General features: G+C 44.3%; 2 protein-coding genes across 3 annotated transcripts in view; one reads left to right on the top strand and one right to left on the bottom strand.

The window, feature by feature from the left end:
- The window catches only part of ASF1A (anti-silencing function 1A histone chaperone), a 41,725-nt gene extending 20,077 nt beyond the window's left edge, over positions 1-21,648 (top strand). The window contains exon 4 of the mRNA XM_040428929.1: positions 21,174-21,648. Within this exon, the coding sequence (XP_040284863.1) occupies positions 21,174-21,386 (213 nt within the window). The 3' untranslated portion in view covers positions 21,387-21,648. The remainder of the gene's footprint in view (positions 1-21,173) is intronic.
- MCM9 (minichromosome maintenance 9 homologous recombination repair factor) overlaps positions 1-23,668 on the bottom strand; it is a 129,656-nt gene that overhangs the window by 70,239 nt on the left and 35,749 nt on the right. For both annotated transcript variants that reach the window (XM_040428928.1, XM_040428927.1), the window contains one exon: positions 22,385-22,504. In XM_040428928.1, coding sequence (XP_040284862.1) covers positions 22,385-22,504 — 120 coding nt within the window. The remainder of the gene's footprint in view (positions 1-22,384; positions 22,505-23,668) is intronic.

Here is a 23,668-nt window from a genome sequence, read left to right on the forward strand (position 1 = left end):
CTAATTACTAGTGAGTGTAATTATCATTTTTCCCTTCACCCATGACAGCACCATAGAGAGACCGAAAGCAGAGGAATAAAAACACCCCTTGGAAGGGACAGCGCTTTAAAAGTATGCTATGCTAAGAAGACCCCCAAAGTAAGTGGAGGGAACTGAAGGCTAACAAGAGGTCCGAGCTAAAAAGTTGGATTAAGAAACCTCTCAAAACCTAGGAACTTTTAAAACTAGACATTAGACTTTAAACCAGTCATAATCTTAGAAAATAAATCCCATATGGTTTCTCATCAAGTGCTTATAAAAATAATCATAAACAGATTTAACCAAACGTTTAGAAAGGTACTTATCTTGACACTGGATGATCAAAACTGAATATGCCTGCTGAACCACCACAGATTCATTTGGTGCAGATTAAATTGTAAAACAGATGTTTAGATCCAAGATCTGCTGGAGGCCTGTCTCCTTTCATTCCGTTACATCTACTGGAAGTATTTCAGATGCCAAAATCTCCAATTTTCCTCGCAATCTGGCAACCATCCCTCCGGAGGTGCCCACAGATCTGTTGCAAGAGTTCTAAACAGCCCCCTGGACCTTTCAGTCCACAATGCCGGAAACTACCGCACAAAAGGACCCCGACCAAGCAGGCATAGGCCCGAAAGCCCAGAGGCAGACAACCAGGCCCCAGAATATCAAAGATTCAAATGCATTATTAATTATGCTAAAGGCACCAAACAGATTCATACCAACCACACAACACAAACATCTGCTGTATAACCTAAGGCTGCATGCACCAGGCTCCTCTGTCCAGAGGACAGGTAACCACACTGAAGGAGGAAGTGGGTGTTCCTTTTTTAATTGCTCTGAGCCTTCCTGTCCAACTATGGGGGGCGGATCTCTCTATGGTGCTCTCATGGGTGAAGGGAAAACCTGAGATTTTAAAGGGGTTGTGTAATAATGGGACCTGCCCCCCACCCCTTCTCCTGGCCTGCTATGCTCCCTCGTTGAAAATATCCAGTTTGACATGGCCACAGCAGTGACCGGATACACTTGCATGATGTGACCATTTGCCATGACATAAGGGGATCCGGTCACTGCCATAGCAAGCGAATGGGAGAAACCATGTCAAACCGGATGTTTTCTGTGAGGGAGCAGCGAGCCGGCAACAGGAAGCAGGTAAGCAAGCTTCCTTTTACAGGTCCCCCCCGTCATTCTTGCACAACCCCTTTAAAGGGTTTCTGTCACCCCATTAAACCATTTTTTTTTTTTCTTTACTAATAATCCCTATAGTGCGATCTCATGATACATAAGCAAATTAATAATTTTGGTTCAGTAGAATTTGCTAAAAATCGATTTTTTAAATATGCTAATTCAGGGCTCGACAAATCCCAGGCGCCAGGTCGCCATGGCGACCAGGAATTTAGTCCTGGCGCTTGGGTATTTGTCAGCCCGTTTTCAAAGGTGCCCGGGCGATGGGTGAGGAGCTGCCGTTCTGTCCGGAGGCAGCACCGTTTGAAACAGCTCATCCAGTCAGTGAGGCACAGCACACAGAGAGCGAGACGCTGGCAGCAGGGAGGGGAGGGGCTCGGGAGGAGTGTAATCTGATCCTAGAGTGGAAGCTGCTTCTGCCAGCCCCTCCCCTCCCCGCCCACCAACCAATCAGAGCTGAGGCAAGGCAAGCACTAGCAGCTCCGAGTCACACAAGTAAGTACAGGGAGTCTAAGTAAGAAAGAATCGAATGAGTCACAGGTTAAAAGAATCTAAAGATCCGACTTGGTTAGTGACTCATTCGATTCTTTGAGTTAAAAGAACAGGTTACACTGAGGCTGTGGCTGATGCTTTTGCAGCAGTGATAAGACAGTGACAGGACACAGTTTAGATTACAGTGTGAATTAACCCTTTAGGATCAAATTGGCTTCTCAAGGAGATCTATATGTTAAAGGCATCCCTTCTCCTGTCTCATTCAGTAGCTATAGAACTAAGGCTACTTTCACACTTGCGGCAGGATGGATCTGGCAGGCGGTTCACCCTGTCAGATCCGTCCTTCCGCTGTTTCGCCGGACCGCAGCTCTGACCCCATTGACTATAATGGGGGCAGAGCTCTGGCGCAGCACGGCAGTGCATGGTAAAAGTACTGCATGTCCAACTTTTTAGTCCGGCGGCCTCTCACCGCGAACTGCCATGCTGCGCCGGAGCTCCACCCCCGTCCCCATTATAGTCAATAGGGTCTGGGGACAGAGCGGCGGTATATGTAACATGGTATACAGCATTATTGGGGGGGCTCTATGGAGAAGTGGGGGGGAAGCACTATGGGGGCACCTACTGGGGGCTTTATGACACGGCTCCGCCTGGCTCCTAACTTTTTTAGCTGGCTCCTAGATTCCAAGGAAATTTGTCAAGCCCTGTGCTAATTACCTTGCTACCAGCAAGTAGGGCGGCTACTTGCTGGTAGCAGCCGCAACCTCCGATGGTAATGACGCCCCCTCGGCATGCTGATTGACAGGGCCAGGGAAGGGAATCGTTCTCTGCTGGCGCTGTTAGAATTTGAAATCTCGCGCCTGCGCCGTACCTGTCTTCAATCGGCACAGGCGCACTGAGAGGCGGCCGCTCGCTCGACCGCTCCATCCTCAATGCGCCTGCGTCGATGACGTCATCAAGTACACCCGGAAGAGAAGACGCCGGCATCGCTGGAAGGAGGCGGAGAGTCTGGTGACGTCGCTGGATGCTCGAATCAGGTAAGTATGTACATAATAAGCATGCTGCCACAAAAAACACCAACGAAATGGGAATAAATAATTTTATAAAAATGACAGTTATTAACACTATACCACCAACGATTATTAATAATAAATCTCTTCGGGGTGTACTTGATGACGTCATCGACGCAGGCGCATTGAGGATGGAGCGGTCGAGCGAGCGGCCGCCTCTCAGTGCGCCTGCGCCGATTGAAGACAGGTACGGCGCAGGCGCGAGATTTCAAATTCTAACAGCGCCAGCAGAGAACGATTCCCTTCCCTGGCCCTGTCAATCAGCATGCCGAGGGGGCGTCATTACCATCGGAGGATGCGGCTGCTACCAGCAAGTAGCCGCCCTACTTGCTGGTAGCAAGGTAATTAGCATATTTTAAAAATCGATTTTTAGCAAATTCTACTGAACCAAAATGATTAATTTGCTTATGTATCATGAGATCGCACTATAGGGATTATTAGTAAAGAAAAAAAACAAAAAAAAAAACGGTTTAATGGGGTGACAGAAACCCTTTAATTCATAAAATTACAACTTTTACTGAAACCTTTTCCCACAAAATTTTGTGGTAACAGGTTTTCTTTAGTAGGAACACATCATCCCTTTCCTAATTTTATGTGTAAGACTAAACTATAAAAAATAAACTTAATTAGTATCACAGCATCTGAAAATGTCTGAGCTATTAAAATATGTTGAATGCTGTAACTGAATATAATCAAAATGAACGAACTGCCATTTTCCAGAAAAATAAAATTTAATAAAAAGTGATAATCGTATGCACCCCAATATGGCATCAATATAAATTACAGCTTGCCCTACAAAAAAAAAAAAACAAGCATTTAGATAGCTAGTAGGAAGAAATCTGAAATAAAGTTATGGCTGTCAGAAAGCAATTTATATATATTTTTTTTTCTAGTAGTAAAAGCATAAAAAATTTTTTTTAAAAAAATCTACATTTCGCTTTTTTTTTTTTTTCAGTAGAAGATATGGTAACAAATGGTTATATAATAAATAAATAAATAAATCCGTCCTGAAAACTACCATACGGTTATGTGAATGGAAAAGTAAAAAGAAAATTGACCTGGTCCATAATCCCTTAAAGATGTTTTCCGGGATTTTAATAATTTTAATATTGATGACCTATCCTCAGAATAGGTCCTGCACCCCCGCCGATCGGCTGGTTGAAGAGAAGGTGGCGCTCCATGCAAGCGCAGCCTTACCTTCATTGTTGCGCGGTCGATGGCGAGGAGGTGCAATTACAAGCAGTCCCCATTCGCTTCAATAAGACGCCTCGTAATCACACTGCTTACCGCTGCACTGTCGACGACGAGCAGGTAAACAATAAAGGGAACACTGCACTCGCACAGAGAGCAGATTTCTATTCAACCAGCTTATCGGCAGGGTGTTGGACCCCCACCGATCTGCTATTGATGACCAATCCTGAGGATAGGTCATCACTATTAATGTCCCGGAAAACCCCTTTAACCTTCCTGGTGGTATTCCAGAGCGTGACTAGGAGGTAATTTTCCGCTGCCAGGAGCGGTAACCCCGAGTCACGCTCGGGGTAACATTGCAGATCGGTCAGCGGAGTCCCCTTACCTTCTCCTGGCGATCCAGCGATGTCCTCCGCTGTGATCCCTGCCATCTGACTTCCTGGTTCCGTTCCCTGAGAGCAGCAGCAGCGCATGGGAGCAGAACTGGGCGAGAAATTCAAGTGACAAACATAAAAGTTACACACTCACATAATAGAGGTTATACATTGTAATCTGAGAGGATTACACTGTATCACCTCAGATCTGACATTTGATCACTGTACATTGCCCCTTGCCTGCCATTTTACTGTCATTTGTGCCCATAAAATATTTATAACATGGCATCAAAAAAGTGCAACTTTACTACAAAAGCGCTTTTGGACCAGTTGAGTGACAGCGACAGTGACATGGAGGTGATCGCAGCGATAGTGAGTTGTGGGGAGATTTGTCGTCTGACACTGATCTGGCAAGTGACAACGGCGATGATCCTGCACCTGACCTCAGCCATGTGCGCACTTGCCCTATTGACTGCAATACGGACCAAATAGCGCCCCCCCAAGATTCCCGTTCACTGGATCACCTAGGATAAAGGTAGATGTTGAGCATGACAACCCTCTGGCATACCTGCAATTATTCCTCGCTGAGGAGGGAATTGAAAAAATTGTCACGGAGACAAATTGCTACTAAGAGCAGCAATCTGCTACATGCCATGTTTTCAGAAGCAGAAAGTGGGAACCGGTGACCAAAGAGGACATGTGGCAGTTTCTGGGACTCATCATTCTTCAGGGGGTGATGGGGAAACCGCTCCAGAAATGGTACTGGACCACCAATAAGTTACTGGCCACAAATTTTTTTGGGCACAGTGATGTCAGAATACCGGTTTTCTCTCATCATGAAGTATTTCCACTTCACGAACAATGAAGAATTTGATGAGGCCACGCATTGTGCGCCCCAAAAAAATATATCTGGGAGGTGTGGCAAATTATTGTGACCAATTTCCAGCGGACCTACGTGCCAGAAAGGGACGTCAGCGTAGATAAAAGTTTGATGGCCTACATGGGACGCCTAAGCTGGATACAGTACATTGCATCCAAAAGAGCGCGGTTTAGCATCAAATCCTACATGCTCTGCGAGTCATCCACTGGGTACATCTGGAATTCGGTCATTTACACCAATAAAAGGCACGAAGTTCAACCCCAGGTACAGCGGCTATGGGATGGCCACATCATCTGTCCTTACACTGATGGAGCCATTGCTGAACCAGGGATATTGTGTGACCACGGACAATTTCTACACGTCTCCGAAACTGTATGAGGTTTTGCTACAAAACAAGACTGATGCATTTGGTACCGTTGGGCCTAACAGACGTGACATGCCATCTATGTTTGCCAAGAAAAAAACTCAAAACCGGAGAAATGGTTGCCTGGCAGAAAGGTAAGATGATGGCAATGCGATGGCGAGACAAGAAGGACGTGTGTCTCATGAGTACTGGGGACAATACCTCTACTGCCATAGTCCACACAAAAGGTGGGAAAGATGTGCTGAAGCCGCAAGTCGTGATAGACTAGACTATAATAACACCATTTGAGGTGTCGACAGAGCCGAACAGGCAATGACATTTTATCCGGCTATGCGCAAACAGCAAAAAAATTATTATAAGAAGATCTTCAGGCATCTTCTGGAACAATGCCTTTGGAATGCATATATCCTGCACAGAGCAAAGAGTGACAAGCCTCTTGTTCATTCCGAGTTTATAAGGAAGGTGGTTGAGCGGATTTTTGTCAACCACCAGACGCCATCAGTAGCTGTGAACAGACCTGGACGTCGTGCTGTTGACGTTGTCAACCCAGAACGCCTGACTGGTTGTCACTTTATGGACTACATCCCGCCAGCCGCAAAAAAGGCAGCACCTACCAGGATGTGCGTGGTTTGCTGCTCAAAGAGAGATGGCAATGGAAAGAAAGTCCGAAAATAAACCAGGTTCCATTGTCCTGATTGGGACGTCGGACTTTGTGCAGTCCCACGTTTCAAAATTTATCACACTCAGGATGTTTATTGAATTTTCTTTGACAAATTTCAATAAAATGAGTTTACTTTTTAGATTATAATTCAGGATTTTGTGTTTCAAACTTCATCACATCTGGGATGTCTACTAGAGTCTTGTTTAGTCAGGTTTAAGTAAGTAATTACTAAGAATTGCAGGCCTACAATACACAACACCAAATTTCCATGCAAAAAAAATTGTACCACTTTTGGTACAAAATTCCTGACATAATCATACCACCAGGGAGGTTAACCCCTTCCCGACCTATGACGTACTACTACGTCATGGGAACCACTGCGTTCCCGCAATTTGACGTAATAGTATGTCGTAGTGATCGCGAGGGCACCGGAGCGATGCGCGATCACTGCAGGGGCCCGGCTGTCCGTGTTAACCAGGCCGCTGCTGTATCCGCCAGGGGATTAACCCCTTCTAAGCCGCGGTCCGCGCTGACCGCGACATAGAAGTGGTTTGAGGTGAGTGAGTGATCGCATCGAGTCCCCGCGCTGCTGTGGCAGGGACCCGATGCAACACAAGGCAGCCTGATGTCGTGCAGAGGCCTTCTACGGGTGCTGAGGAGATCCAGCCTCAGGCACGGTCTCCTAAGCAAACTGTTAAGCTGAGTTCACACGGGCATTGCGGGAAAATGTGCGGGTGCGTTGCGGGAACACACACGATTTTTCCGCGCGAGTGCAAAACATTGTAATGCGTTTTGCACGCGCGTGAGAAAAATCGCGCATGTTTGGTACCCAAACCCGAACTTCTTCACAGAAGTTCGGGCTTGGGATCAGTGTTCTGTAGATTGTATTATTTTCCCTTATAACATGGTTATAAGGGAAAATAATAGCATTCTGAATACAGAATGCATAGTAAAATAGGGCTGGAGGGGTTAAAAAAAAAAAATAATAATAATTTAACTCACCTTAGTCCACTTGATCGCGCTGCCCGGCTTCTCGTCTGTCTCCTTTGTTGAACAGGACCTGTGGTGAGCATTCATTACAGGAACAGGACCTGTGGTGACGTCACTCCGGTACCATCATTATTTTTTTTTTAACCCCTCCAGCGCTATTTTACTATGCATTCTGTATTCAGAATGCTATTATTTTCCCTTATAACCATGTTATAAGGGAAAATAATAATGATCGGGTCTCCATCCCGATCGTCTCCTAGCAACCATGCGTGAAAATCGCACCGCATCCGCACTTGCTTGCGATTTTCACGCAAGCCCATTCACTTCTATGGGGCTTGTGTTGCGTGAAAAACGCAGAATATAGAGCATGCTGGGATTTTCACGCAACGCACAAGTGATGCGTGAAAATCACCGCTCATGTGAACAGCCCCATAGAAATTAATGGGTCCAGATTCAGTGCGGGTGCAATGCGTTCACCTACCGCATTGCACCCGCGCGGAAATCTCGCCCGTGTGAACTCAGCCTTAGTGTATGACACTGAGTCATACACTAACAGGCAATGCATTACAATACAGATGTATTGTAATGCATTGCAGAGGGGATCAGACCCCAAAAGTAAAAAAAAGTGTTAATAAAATTTATAAAAGTAAAAAAATAAAAAACATTCCTTTCCCCTTATTTTATAATAAAAAACAGAAAAAACAAAACCCACACATTAGGTATCGCAGCGTCCGTAATGAGCGGCTCTATAAATATCACATGATCCACCCTTGTCCGATAAACACCATAAAAAAATAAAAACGGTGTTAAAAAAAAAAGCCATTTTTGTCACCTTAGATCACAAAAAGTGCAACACCAAGCGATCAAAAAGGCGTATGTCCCACAAAATGGTATCAATAAAACAGTCACCTCATCCTGCAAAAAATGAGTCCCTACCTAAGACAATCGCCCAAAGAAAAAAAATATATATAGCTCTCAGGACAAGGAGACACAAACATAATTTCTTTGTTTCAAAACTGCTATTATTGTGCTAAAGTGAAATACATAAAAAATAAAATAAAATACATATTAGGTATCGCCACGTCCGTAACAACCAGCTCTATAAAACTATCACATGACCTCCATTTTCCATGAAATCTTGTTGAAAACCTAAAGGGTTAACAAAGTTTGTAAAATCTGTTTTTTATACCTTGAGGGGTTTAGTTTCTAAAATGGGGTCATTTTTAGGTGGTTTCTATTATGTAAGCCTCACAAAGTGACTTCAGACCTGAACTGGTCCTTAAAAAGTGTGTTTTGGAAATTTTCCGAAAAATTTCAAGATTTGCTTCCAAACTTCTAAGCCTTCTAACGTCCCCAAAAAATTAAATGTCATTTTCAAAATGATCCAAACATGAAGTAGACATATGGGGAATGTAAAGTAATTACTATTTTTGGAGGTATTACTATCTATTATAAAAGTAGAGAAATTGAAATTTTGGACTCAATTTTACCACTGTCATGAAGTACAATATGTGAAGAGAAAACAGTCTCAGAATTGCCTGGATAAGTAAAAGCGTTTTAAAGTTATCACCACATAAAGTGACATGTCAAATTTGAAAAAAAAAAATGGCCTGGGCAGGAAGGTGAAAACAGGCCCGGGGTTAAGGACACAGCAATTTTCTGCTTTTTCATTCTTTGCTCCCTGCCTTCCTGGAGGCATATTTATTTTTTTATTTTTCAATTGACATTGCATTATTTTTTGCAAGACAAGTACTTTCTAATGGTACCATTTCATATTGCATGTAATTTAGTGGGAAGCTGTAAAAAAATAATTCCAAAAGGGGTGAAAGTGGAAAAAACAAAACCAAAAAAACAGAACAATTCTGCCATAGTTTTTATGGGTTTTGTTTTGTACACCATTCAGTAACAGACATGTTAACTTCATTCTGCTTATCAGTATGATTACAGTTTTTATAGTTGTCTTAATACTTAAAAAAAAAAAAAAGCTTGAAAAGATATTTTACTTGCATCACCATATTCTGACTCTTCCCTGCTTAATAACTTTTTTTTATATTTACACCTACAGAGCTGTGTGAGGGCTCATTTTATTGATGCCAGTTTGGAGTGTGTATGGCTTTTTCATTACTTCTTATAAAAAAAAATATTTAGGGAGGTGAAGCGACCGAAAAAGTGTCAAAATGGCCATTTTGATTTATTTTCCATTATATGCAGTTCACCTTATGAAATAAATAACTTTTAAACTTTAATAGTATGGGCGTTTCGGGACTCCAGCATAACGCAAACCGGACGGATCCGGTATGCAGGCCATAGACTTCTATTATGATGGAATGAATAACAGAATGCCTATAAAGGCATTGCGTTATGGTTAGTGGTAACAGAATCTAGGGGTGGGCGGTATAGACGATATGCGATATAAATTTGGGCCACGATATGGATTTTCGCCATATCGCCGGACCGCGATATGATCGTGCTCTCTGCGCGCAGCATTTTCTCCTGATGAGCCGGCACAGTGGAGAAGGAGAGAGTCCCTCCCTCCCCACTGTGCGCGGCTGCCGCTGAACACCAATGAGGACAGAGTAGGAGGAGGAGGGGAGGGACTGTGGCCACTGCACCACCAATGAATGTGCCGGCCATATCCCACAGGGTCCCCCTCCCCCATCATTGGTGGCAGTGGGCAGTTCCGATCGGAGTCCCAGCAGTGTAATGCTGGGGCTCCGATCGGTTACCATGGCAGCCAGGAGTCACGCTACTGAAGTCCTGGCTGCGATGGTATGTTAGTGAGCAGCATTATACTCACGTGCGCCGTGGCCGCTGGGCGCTCCTTCTTCTGTCTGTGCGGCGGATTGCTAATGCTTATAGCATTAGCAATGCGCCGCACAGACCTATGAGAAGGAGCGCCCGGCGGCCACGGCGCACGTGAGTATAATGCTGCTCACTAACATACCATCGCAGCCAGGACTTTAGTAGCGTCCTTGCTGCCATGGTAACCAATCGGAACTGCCCACTGCCACCAATGATGGGGGGGGGAGGGGGACCCTGTGGCCAGATCAGAGGCTGGGGGGCGGGGGGGGGCACATCAGAGGCTGGAGGGGGCACATCAGAGGCTGGCTGCCATGGTCAGCTCCCTGCTGTTGTGTGCACAAAGCACAGGGCAGCAGGGAGAGTGTAAAGTCCTATTCACCCTAATAGAGCTCTATTAGGGTGACTATGACAAGGGTTCTAGCCCTTAAGGAGGCTAATAGTTATTAAATAAAAAGTAAAAAAATAAAATAAAAATTTAACCCCCCCCCCAAATATAGAAAACAATATATCGCGATATATATCGCATATCGCACATGCTTAAAATTATATCGCAATATAGATTTTAGGCCATATCGCCCACCCCTAACGGAATCCATAACGCAATTCAGTAAATACCACAACACAAACCTGCACTTCAAAATATGAAATTCGCTCATCCCTAGTGGCTGTACTAATGACGTATATTATTTTTTGTTTATTTTTATAATAGGGAAAGGGAGGTGATTTGAATAGTTCATATCAGTGGTGCCCAACCATTTTTCGTCTGAGGGCCGCACTAGACATGGTATAAATTTTGAGGGCCAGAACCAGGTAGCTTTGCCAGAAAGAAATGCTAACACTGAGGGGGCACGTGTGAGCATTACTAAAATACATAATACATAAGCCTGCACTCGCTCACATCTGCGTTTGGAGCCTCTGGTGCAGATTCTGTCGAAAGACCAGACAAAAAAGCCTTATATGCAACACTTTTGTGTCCGGTAAAAAGACAGGATCCCGAACGGAAACTGAACGGATCCCATCATAGTCGGTGGAGTCTGTTCAGCTTCTTCCCTGTGGGGTGACAGGAGGAGGGGGAAGCAGGGTCACTAGTGGGGTGACAGGAGGAGAGGGGATCAGGGCCACTAGTGGGGTGACAGGAGGAGAGGGGATCAGGGCCACTAGTGGGGTGACAGGAGGAGAGGGGATCAGGGCCACTAGTGGGGTGACAGGAGGAGAGGGGATCAGGGCCACTAGTGGGGTGACAGGAGGAGAGGGGATCAGGGCCACTAGTGGGGTGACAGGAGGAGAGGGGATCAGGGCCACTAGTGGGGTGACAGGAGGAGAGGGGATCAGGGTCACTGGGGACCAGTCACTTGATTGAAGACAGGTACGGCGCAGGCGCGAGATTTCAAATTCTAACAGCGCCAGCAGAGAACGATTCCCTTCCCTGGCCCTGTCAATCAGCATGCCGAGGGGGCGTCATTACCATCGGAGGATGCGGCTGCTACCAGCAAGTAGCCGCCCTACTTGCTGGTAGCAAGGTAATTAGCATATTTTAAAAATCGATTTTTAGCAAATTCTACTGAACCAAAATGATTAATTTGCTTATGTATCATGAGATCGCACTATAGGGATTATTAGTAAAGAAAAAAAACAAAAAAAAAAACGGTTTAATGGGGTGACAGAAACCCTTTAATTCATAAAATTACAACTTTTACTGAAACCTTTTCCCACAAAATTTTGTGGTAACAGGTTTTCTTTAGTAGGAACACATCATCCCTTTCCTAATTTTATGTGTAAGACTAAACTATAAAAAATAAACTTAATTAGTATCACAGCATCTGAAAATGTCTGAGCTATTAAAATATGTTGAATGCTGTAACTGAATATAATCAAAATGAACGAACTGCCATTTTCCAGAAAAATAAAATTTAATAAAAAGTGATAATCGTATGCACCCCAATATGGCATCAATATAAATTACAGCTTGCCCTACAAAAAAAAAAAACAAGCATTTAGATAGCTAGTAGGAAGAAATCTGAAATAAAGTTATGGCTGTCAGAAAGCAATTTATATATATTTTTTTTTCTAGTAGTAAAAGCATAAAAAATTTTTTTTAAAAAAATCTACATTTCGCTTTTTTTTTTTTTTCTCAGTAGAAGATATGGTAACAAATGGTTATATAAAAAATAAATAAATAAATCCGTCCTGAAAACTACCATACGGTTATGTGAATGGAAAAGTAAAAAGAAAATTGACCTGGTCCATAATCCCTTAAAGATGTTTTCCGGGATTTTAATAATTTTAATATTGATGACCTATCCTCAGAATAGGTCCTGCACCCCCGCCGATCGGCTGGTTGAAGAGAAGGTGGCGCTCCATGCAAGCGCAGCCTTACCTTCATTGTTGCGCGGTCGATGGCGAGGAGGTGCAATTACAAGCAGTCCCCATTCGCTTCAATAAGACGCCTCGTAATCACACTGCTTACCGCTGCACTGTCGACGACGAGCAGGTAAACAATAAAGGGAACACTGCACTCGCACAGAGAGCAGATTTCTATTCAACCAGCTTATCGGCAGGGTGTTGGACCCCCACCGATCTGCTATTGATGACCAATCCTGAGGATAGGTCATCACTATTAATGTCCCGGAAAACCCCTTTAACCTTCCTGGTGGTATTCCAGAGCGTGACTAGGAGGTAATTTTCCGCTGCCAGGAGCGGTAACCCCGAGTCACGCTCGGGGTAACATTGCAGATCGGTCAGCGGAGTCCCCTTACCTTCTCCTGGCGATCCAGCGATGTCCTCCGCTGTGATCCCTGCCATCTGACTTCCTGGTTCCGTTCCCTGAGAGCAGCAGCAGCGCATGGGAGCAGAACTGGGCGAGAAATTCAAGTGACAAACATAAAAGTTACACACTCACATAATAGAGGTTATACATTGTAATCTGAGAGGATTACACTGTATCACCTCAGATCTGACATTTGATCACTGTACATTGCCCCTTGCCTGCCATTTTACTGTCATTTGTGCCCATAAAATATTTATAACATGGCATCAAAAAAGTGCAACTTTACTACAAAAGCGCTTTTGGACCAGTTGAGTGACAGCGACAGTGACATGGAGGTGATCGCAGCGATAGTGAGTTGTGGGGAGATTTGTCGTCTGACACTGATCTGGCAAGTGACAACGGCGATGATCCTGCACCTGACCTCAGCCATGTGCGCACTTGCCCTATTGACTGCAATACGGACCAAATAGCGCCCCCCCAAGATTCCCGTTCACTGGATCACCTAGGATAAAGGTAGATGTTGAGCATGACAACCCTCTGGCATACCTGCAATTATTCCTCGCTGAGGAGGGAATTGAAAAAATTGTCACGGAGACAAATTGCTACTAAGAGCAGCAATCTGCTACATGCCATGTTTTCAGAAGCAGAAAGTGGGAACCGGTGACCAAAGAGGACATGTGGCAGTTTCTGGGACTCATCATTCTTCAGGGGGTGATGGGGAAACCGCTCCAGAAATGGTACTGGACCACCAATAAGTTACTGGCCACAAATTTTTTTGGGCACAGTGATGTCAGAATACCGGTTTTCTCTCATCATGAAGTATTTCCACTTCACGAACAATGAAGAATTTGATGAGGCCACGCATTGTGCGCCCCAAAAAAATATATCTGGGAGGTGTGGCAAATTATTGTGACCAATTTCCAGCGGACCTACGTGCCAGAAAGGGACGTCAGCGTAGATAAAAGTTTGATGGCCTACATGGGACGCCTAAGCTGGATACAGTACATTGCATCCAAAAGAGCGCGGTTTAGCATCAAATCCTACATGCTCTGCGAGTCATCCACTGGGTACATCTGGAATTCGGTCATTTACACCAATAAAAGGCACGAAGTTCAACCCCAGGTACAGCGGCTATGGGATGGCCACATCATCTGTCCTTACACTGATGGAGCCATTGCTGAACCAGGGATATTGTGTGACCACGGACAATTTCTACACGTCTCCGAAACTGTATGAGGTTTTGCTACAAAACAAGACTGATGCATTTGGTACCGTTGGGCCTAACAGACGTGACATGCCATCTATGTTTGCCAAGAAAAAAACTCAAAACCGGAGAAATGGTTGCCTGGCAGAAAGGTAAGATGATGGCAATGCGATGGCGAGACAAGAAGGACGTGTGTCTCATGAGTACTGGGGACAATACCTCTACTGCCATAGTCCACACAAAAGGTGGGAAAGATGTGCTGAAGCCGCAAGTCGTGATAGACTAGACTATAATAACACCATTTGAGGTGTCGACAGAGCCGAACAGGCAATGACATTTTATCCGGCTATGCGCAAACAGCAAAAAAATTATTATAAGAAGATCTTCAGGCATCTTCTGGAACAATGCCTTTGGAATGCATATATCCTGCACAGAGCAAAGAGTGACAAGCCTCTTGTTCATTCCGAGTTTATAAGGAAGGTGGTTGAGCGGATTTTTGTCAACCACCAGACGCCATCAGTAGCTGTGAACAGACCTGGACGTCGTGCTGTTGACGTTGTCAACCCAGAACGCCTGACTGGTTGTCACTTTATGGACTACATCCCGCCAGCCGCAAAAAAGGCAGCACCTACCAGGATGTGCGTGGTTTGCTGCTCAAAGAGAGATGGCAATGGAAAGAAAGTCCGAAAATAAACCAGGTTCCATTGTCCTGATTGGGACGTCGGACTTTGTGCAGTCCCACGTTTCAAAATTTATCACACTCAGGATGTTTATTGAATTTTCTTTGACAAATTTCAATGAAATGAGTTTACTTTTTAGATTATAATTCAGGATTTTGTGTTTCAAACTTCATCACATCTGGGATGTCTACTAGAGTCTTGTTTAGTCAGGTTTAAGTAAGTAATTACTAAGAATTGCAGGCCTACAATACACAACACCAAATTTCCATGCAAAAAAAATTGTACCACTTTTGGTACAAAATTCCTGACATAATCATACCACCAGGGAGGTTAACCCCTTCCCGACCTATGACGTACTACTACGTCATGGGAACCACTGCGTTCCCGCAATTTGACGTAATAGTATGTCGTAGTGATCGCGAGGGCACCGGAGCGATGCGCGATCACTGCAGGGGCCCGGCTGTCCGTGTTAACCAGGCCGCTGCTGTATCCGCCAGGGGATTAACCCCTTCTAAGCCGCGGTCCGCGCTGACCGCGACATAGAAGTGGTTTGAGGTGAGTGAGTGATCGCATCGAGTCCCCGCGCTGCTGTGGCAGGGACCCGATGCAACACAAGGCAGCCTGATGTCGTGCAGAGGCCTTCTACGGGTGCTGAGGAGATCCAGCCTCAGGCACGGTCTCCTAAGCAAACTGTTAAGCTGAGTTCACACGGGCATTGCGGGAAAATGTGCGGGTGCGTTGCGGGAACACACACGATTTTTCCGCGCGAGTGCAAAACATTGTAATGCGTTTTGCACGCGCGTGAGAAAAATCGCGCATGTTTGGTACCCAAACCCGAACTTCTTCACAGAAGTTCGGGCTTGGGATCAGTGTTCTGTAGATTGTATTATTTTCCCTTATAACATGGTTATAAGGGAAAATAATAGCATTCTGAATACAGAATGCATAGTAAAATAGGGCTGGAGGGGTTAAAAAAAAAAATAATAATAATTTAACTCACCTTAGTCCACTTGATCGCGCTGCCCGGCTTCTCGTCTGTCTCCTTTGTTGAACAGGACCTGTGGTGAGCATTCATTACAGGAACAGGACCTGTGGTGACGTCACTCCGGTACCATCATTATTTTTTTTTTAACCCCTCCAGCGCTATTTTACTATGCATTCTGTATTCAGAATGCTATTATTTTCCCTTATAACCATGTTATAAGGGAAAATAATAATGATCGGGTCTCCATCCCGATCGTCTCCTAGCAACCATGCGTGAAAATCGCACCGCATCCGCACTTGCTTGCGATTTTCACGCAAGCCCATTCACTTCTATGGGGCTTGTGTTGCGTGAAAAACGCAGAATATAGAGCATGCTGGGATTTTCACGCAACGCACAAGTGATGCGTGAAAATCACCGCTCATGTGAACAGCCCCATAGAAATTAATGGGTCCAGATTCAGTGCGGGTGCAATGCGTTCACCTACCGCATTGCACCCGCGCGGAAATCTCGCCCGTGTGAACTCAGCCTTAGTGTATGACACTGAGTCATACACTAACAGGCAATGCATTACAATACAGATGTATTGTAATGCATTGCAGAGGGGATCAGACCCCAAAAGTAAAAAAAAGTGTTAATAAAATTTATAAAAGTAAAAAAATAAAAAACATTCCTTTCCCCTTATTTTATAATAAAAAACAGAAAAAACAAAACCCACACATTAGGTATCGCAGCGTCCGTAATGAGCGGCTCTATAAATATCACATGATCCACCCTTGTCCGATAAACACCATAAAAAAATAAAAACGGTGTTAAAAAAAAAAGCCATTTTTGTCACCTTAGATCACAAAAAGTGCAACACCAAGCGATCAAAAAGGCGTATGTCCCACAAAATGGTATCAATAAAACAGTCACCTCATCCTGCAAAAAATGAGTCCCTACCTAAGACAATCGCCCAAAGAAAAAAAATATATATAGCTCTCAGGACAAGGAGACACAAACATAATTTCTTTGTTTCAAAACTGCTATTATTGTGCTAAAGTGAAATACATAAAAAATAAAATAAAATACATATTAGGTATCGCCACGTCCGTAACAACCAGCTCTATAAAACTATCACATGACCTCCATTTTCCATGAAATCTTGTTGAAAACCTAAAGGGTTAACAAAGTTTGTAAAATCTGTTTTTTATACCTTGAGGGGTTTAGTTTCTAAAATGGGGTCATTTTTAGGTGGTTTCTATTATGTAAGCCTCACAAAGTGACTTCAGACCTGAACTGGTCCTTAAAAAGTGTGTTTTGGAAATTTTCCGAAAAATTTCAAGATTTGCTTCCAAACTTCTAAGCCTTCTAACGTCCCCAAAAAATTAAATGTCATTTTCAAAATGATCCAAACATGAAGTAGACATATGGGGAATGTAAAGTAATTACTATTTTTGGAGGTATTACTATCTATTATAAAAGTAGAGAAATTGAAATTTTGGACTCAATTTTACCACTGTCATGAAGTACAATATGTGAAGAGAAAACAGTCTCAGAATTGCCTGGATAAGTAAAAGCGTTTTAAAGTTATCACCACATAAAGTGACATGTCAAATTTGAAAAAAAAAAATGGCCTGGGCAGGAAGGTGAAAACAGGCCCGGGGTTAAGGACACAGCAATTTTCTGCTTTTTCATTCTTTGCTCCCTGCCTTCCTGGAGGCATATTTATTTTTTTATTTTTCAATTGACATTGCATTATTTTTTGCAAGACAAGTACTTTCTAATGGTACCATTTCATATTGCATGTAATTTAGTGGGAAGCTGTAAAAAAATAATTCCAAAAGGGGTGAAAGTGGAAAAAACAAAACCAAAAAAACAGAACAATTCTGCCATAGTTTTTATGGGTTTTGTTTTGTACACCATTCAGTAACAGACATGTTAACTTCATTCTGCTTATCAGTATGATTACAGTTTTTATAGTTGTCTTAATACTTAAAAAAAAAAAAAAGCTTGAAAAGATATATTTTACTTGCATCACCATATTCTGACTCTTCCCTGCTTAATAACTTTTTTTTATATTTACACCTACAGAGCTGTGTGAGGGCTCATTTTATTGATGCCAGTTTGGAGTGTGTATGGCTTTTTCATTACTTCTTATAAAAAAAAATATTTAGGGAGGTGAAGCGACCGAAAAAGTGTCAAAATGGCCATTTTGATTTATTTTCCATTATATGCAGTTCACCTTATGAAATAAATAACTTTTAAACTTTAATAGTATGGGCGTTTCGGGACTCCAGCATAACGCAAACCGGACGGATCCGGTATGCAGGCCATAGACTTCTATTATGATGGAATGAATAACAGAATGCCTATAAAGGCATTGCGTTATGGTTAGTGGTAACAGAATCTAGGGGTGGGCGGTATAGACGATATGCGATATAAATTTGGGCCACGATATGGATTTTCGCCATATCGCCGGACCGCGATATGATCGTGCTCTCTGCGCGCAGCATTTTCTCCTGATGAGCCGGCACAGTGGAGAAGGAGAGAGTCCCTCCCTCCCCACTGTGCGCGGCTGCCGCTGAACACCAATGAGGACAGAGTAGGAGGAGGAGGGGAGGGACTGTGGCCACTGCACCACCAATGAATGTGCCGGCCATATCCCACAGGGTCCCCCTCCCCCATCATTGGTGGCAGTGGGCAGTTCCGATCGGAGTCCCAGCAGTGTAATGCTGGGGCTCCGATCGGTTACCATGGCAGCCAGGAGTCACGCTACTGAAGTCCTGGCTGCGATGGTATGTTAGTGAGCAGCATTATACTCACGTGCGCCGTGGCCGCTGGGCGCTCCTTCTTCTGTCTGTGCGGCGGATTGCTAATGCTTATAGCATTAGCAATGCGCCGCACAGACCTATGAGAAGGAGCGCCCGGCGGCCACGGCGCACGTGAGTATAATGCTGCTCACTAACATACCATCGCAGCCAGGACTTTAGTAGCGTCCTTGCTGCCATGGTAACCAATCGGAACTGCCCACTGCCACCAATGATGGGGGGGGGGAGGGGGACCCTGTGGCCAGATCAGAGGCTGGGGGGCGGGGGGGGGGCACATCAGAGGCTGGAGGGGGCACATCAGAGGCTGGCTGCCATGGTCAGCTCCCTGCTGTTGTGTGCACAAAGCACAGGGCAGCAGGGAGAGTGTAAAGTCCTATTCACCCTAATAGAGCTCTATTAGGGTGACTATGACAAGGGTTCTAGCCCTTAAGGAGGCTAATAGTTATTAAATAAAAAGTAAAAAAATAAAATAAAAATTTAACCCCCCCCCCCAATATAGAAAACAATATATCGCGATATATATCGCATATCGCACATGCTTAAAATTATATCGCAATATAGATTTTAGGCCATATCGCCCACCCCTAACGGAATCCATAACGCAATTCAGTAAATACCACAACACAAACCTGCACTTCAAAATATGAAATTCGCTCATCCCTAGTGGCTGTACTAATGACGTATATTATTTTTTGTTTATTTTTATAATAGGGAAAGGGAGGTGATTTGAATAGTTCATATCGGTGGTGCCCAACCATTTTTCGTCTGAGGGCCGCACTAGACATGGTATAAATTTTGAGGGCCAGAACCAGGTAGCTTTGCCAGAAAGAAATGCTAACACTGAGGGGGCACGTGTGAGCATTACTAAAATACATAATACATAAGCCTGCACTCGCTCACATCTGCGTTTGGAGCCTCTGGTGCAGATTCTGTCGAAAGACCAGACAAAAAAGCCTTATATGCAACACTTTTGTGTCCGGTAAAAAGACAGGATCCCGAACGGAAACTGAACGGATCCCATCATAGTCGGTGGAGTCTGTTCAGCTTCTTCCCTGTGGGGTGACAGGAGGAGGGGGAAGCAGGGTCACTAGTGGGGTGACAGGAGGAGAGGGGATCAGGGCCACTAGTGGGGTGACAGGAGGAGAGGGGATCAGGGCCACTAGTGGGGTGACAGGAGGAGAGGGGATCAGGGCCACTAGTGGGGTGACAGGAGGAGAGGGGATCAGGGCCACTAGTGGGGTGACAGGAGGAGAGGGGATCAGGGCCACTAGTGGGGTGACAGGAGGAGAGGGGATCAGGGCCACTAGTGGGGTGACAGGAGGAGAGGGGATCAGGGTCACTGGGGACCAGTCACTTGAGTCCACGGCTCCTTACCTCTCTAGTGGCCCTATCATGTTTCCCAAGGTCCTCTGGCAGCGCGCCCCGCTCTTCGTAGGCTACTTTCACACTTGCGTTTGGTGCGGATCCGTCATGGATCTGAACAGACGGATCCGGACCGATAATACAACTGCATGCATCCTTCAGAACGGATCCGTTTGTATTATCTTTAACAATGCCAAAACGGATCCGTCTTGAACACCATTGAAAGGCAATGGGGACGGATCTGTTTTCACTGACACAATAGAAAACTGATCCATCCCCATTGACTTACATTGTGTGTCAGAATGGATCGTCAGGCGGACACCAAAACGCTGGAGGCAGTGTTTTAGTGTCCGCCTCCAGAGCGGAATGGAGATGGAACGGAGGCAAACTGATGCATTCTGAGCGGATCCTTATCCATTCAGAATGCATTAGGGCAAAACTAATCCGTTTTGGACCGCTTGTGAGAGCCCTGAACGGACCTCACAAAACGGAAAACCAAAACGCTAGTATGAAAGTAGCCTTACAACAGCCACACCTGGAGCTCCTGCTGGCTTCCCCTGCTGCAGGACCTGTATCGCTCCGGCGCGCACCTATACCAACCAATACCAAAGCTCCTTGCTGTAAGGAGCTTTGCTATTGGTTATTTCAGACCGCATCGCTGCGCTGCCTGTGCCGTTCACAGCGCTGATGAATGTGGGGGAAAAGTCTAAGGCATATTGGTACGCCCTAGACTTTTTCCAGGGAGTCGAACAGGCCACATGACAGCTTCGTGGGCCGGATTTGGGCCCGCGGCCCTAGGTTGGGCATCATTGGTTTATATTCTTAAAATAAAGTATTAAAGAAAAATTATAATTAAGTCTCCCTAAACCTTTGGAGCCCTCATTCTGAACGTTCTATCTAAAGAAAATAAAGCTGATTTTATGCACTTAGGGGAGAATTTATCATGAGAGTAATATTTAGTCAGTTTTGCTTGCGTTTGTGTACTTCACACCAAATTTTGCTAATATTGCAGGTTTATTATTTGGCACACCCCTGGAGTTCATTCGCAACAAATGTTTGCAACTTATTATTATTTTTTTTAATTTGCATGATAACCATGCCCAATTTAAAAATCCGGAAAAATTTAAACTTTTTGAACTAGTATGCCCAGAAAGTCACAAAGCCCTATTTTCCAACTTATTGAAGACCGAACTCTGGAGTGCAGGGGGTGATACCTTTCCCCTAGTGAGTTCCTATGTAAATATCTTATTGGCCTTCTTTTGTCCATAGGTTGTAATGTCTAGCATTGTACTGTACATTATGAGTCTAAGATCTGACTTTGTTTTTTTTTTGTATTTTTTGCAGCTTCAAAGAAACATACTGGCATCAAACCCCAGAGTGACAAGGTTTCACATCAACTGGGAGGACAACACTGAGAAGCTAGATGAACTAGAGAACAGTAACCCCAACCTACAGTCTATGCTTTCCACAGAAGCCATACCATCTGCATCAAAAGGCTGGCCCACCTCCGAGAACTCGCTCAACGTCATGCTAGAATCTCATATGGACTGTATGTGACCTGCAGGACTAGTTTATAGGATTTCTATTCTCCCACATTTAGGAGAAGGCATTCACAAAACCTACAACAAGAACACTTTCAGACGGAAATGCAATTTGAACTCAGAACTATTTTTCTAACTGGCTTACCATCAAAACTAGTAATTTCATTCTGTAATACTAGTGGGATGGGGCTAAAGCTAAAAAAGGTTTGTATTTATTTTTACGTGGTTACCAACGTTTGCTCTGCATTAGTGCTTTGAAATAAACCAACTCAGTTACCCCTCTTATCACCATTTATGAAAGCTGGAAGGCTTCGTGTGTAGGTTACAGCTTCTCAGACTAAACCTTTTTGACATGCATATTTGGCTATATAGCATCCCGCTTACAATTTGGAACGACCTGTATAACCATGGCTTCTGCTGGCAGTGATTTGGTTGCACCCTCCTATTTAATACCTGTGCAAGGCGGCATAGGAGGTCATAACCCGAGCCACGGTCTACAAAAAGTGATTTTCAAAATCAAGATGGCAAACACTGTTCTAACTGCAGCTAGATCGGGGTGGTGAGGGTATAATTTCATGTGTTTGCTGAAAATTATTTTACAGTAAGGCTACATGCACACAACCGTATGTGTTTTGCGGATCCGCAAAAAAAAACAAAAAACAAAAAAAAACGGATGACATCTGTATGCCACCCGTTTTTTTTTTTTGCGGATCCATTGTAACAATGGCTAAAACTGACAAGAATAAGACCTTATATTTTTTTTTCGCGGCTACGGAACGGACATACGGATAGCACACGGTGTGCTGTTCGCATTTAGTGCGGACCCATTGAAATGAATGGTCTGCATCCTATCCACTAAATAAATAAATAAATAAATAAACAAACGGAACAGATACGGAAACAAAATACGTTTGTGTGCATGAGGCCTTAGGCAGTAACACAAAGATAAGTACCACAAGCGGCAGGCTGAAGAATAACAGTAAAAGTAATAAAATGGATGAAGACATCACTGACCTGCGCTAGTTGATCCAATACCAGCAGTCAGAACTGATCTGGGAGTTATCTTTACTGCATATTTCAAAAACTGAGATTTTCCTGTACCAGGATCTCCAACAAGAAGAAGATGAGACTCTCCTAGAAAAATAAAGATGGGGGGGGGGGGGGGGGGGTCAACAGTTATTTCTCGTGTGCCTTGAAAAATCAGGTTTTACATTTACATATAAAAAATAGCTCCTTTGGAAATGAAAGGTGGAGTCTGATTGCCAGTTTTCCTTTACACCAGTTTTAATAAATATCCCCCATAGTTTCTTACTAACTTCCTAAGATTCTCCCCCCTCCCCAAGCTGTTCTTGTGAAACCGTTTCCGCATCTCATCTTCCAGCAGTCATATGTGTTGCTGGTGTGAACCAACAACCACATCCTAAGGCCCTTTTCAGACAAGTGAGTGTCTTGCTGGGGACTTGCAGAGAGGCACCTGTCCTGACCTCTCAGCACTGCCGGGGTCACATAGCATCATAAATTAATATAATGCTATGTAACCCTTACAGTTCTGGAATGTATTAGATGACACTGACATAATGCTGTCAGTGTTATAAAATACATTCCAGGACTGTAAGGGTTACATAGCATCATAAATCAATATAAAACTATATGACCCCTGGCAGTGCTAGTAGGTCAGGACCGGTGCCTCTCTGCAAGTCCCCAGCAAGGGGCTAACTGCTACTTCCTAATCACTTTGCACAGAAGATTGTATATAAAACATTGCAATCTACAAATCAGTTTGCACAAAGTAAGGCCTCATGCACGACAGTTGTTGTGGTCCGCATCCGAGCCACATTTTTTGCGGCTCGGGTGCGGACCCATTCACTTCAATGGGGCTGCAAAAGATGCGGACAGCACTCAGTGTGCTGTCCGCATCCGTTGCTCCGTTCCGTGGCCCTGCAAAAAAAAATATAGCATGTCCTATTTTTGTCAGGCATTTCTACAATGGGCCGCCCATTCCGTAAATTGCGGTTTGCGGACCGCAAAAAACAGAATGGTCGTGTGCATGAGGCCTAAGTCAATAGATTGTGAGCTGCACTAAATATTCCCTATTACAACACAAATTTGCACAAGGAACTGCCATGATGCAGATTTCAAAACCCGCACAGCAGGGCAATTTTCATACGGAAGCAAAGTGTGCATGAGGTTTGTCTAATGTCATTCACTCTGCTGGTACTGTATATTGCTGCAGTTTGTGCGCCCGAGAATCGCGTAGAAAAAACGCACGTAATCCGCAACGTGCACTGGTATCCATAT

This window comes from Bufo bufo, chromosome 4 (assembly GCF_905171765.1).
Source record: "Bufo bufo chromosome 4, aBufBuf1.1, whole genome shotgun sequence".
Lineage (NCBI taxonomy): Eukaryota > Metazoa > Chordata > Amphibia > Anura > Bufonidae > Bufo > Bufo bufo.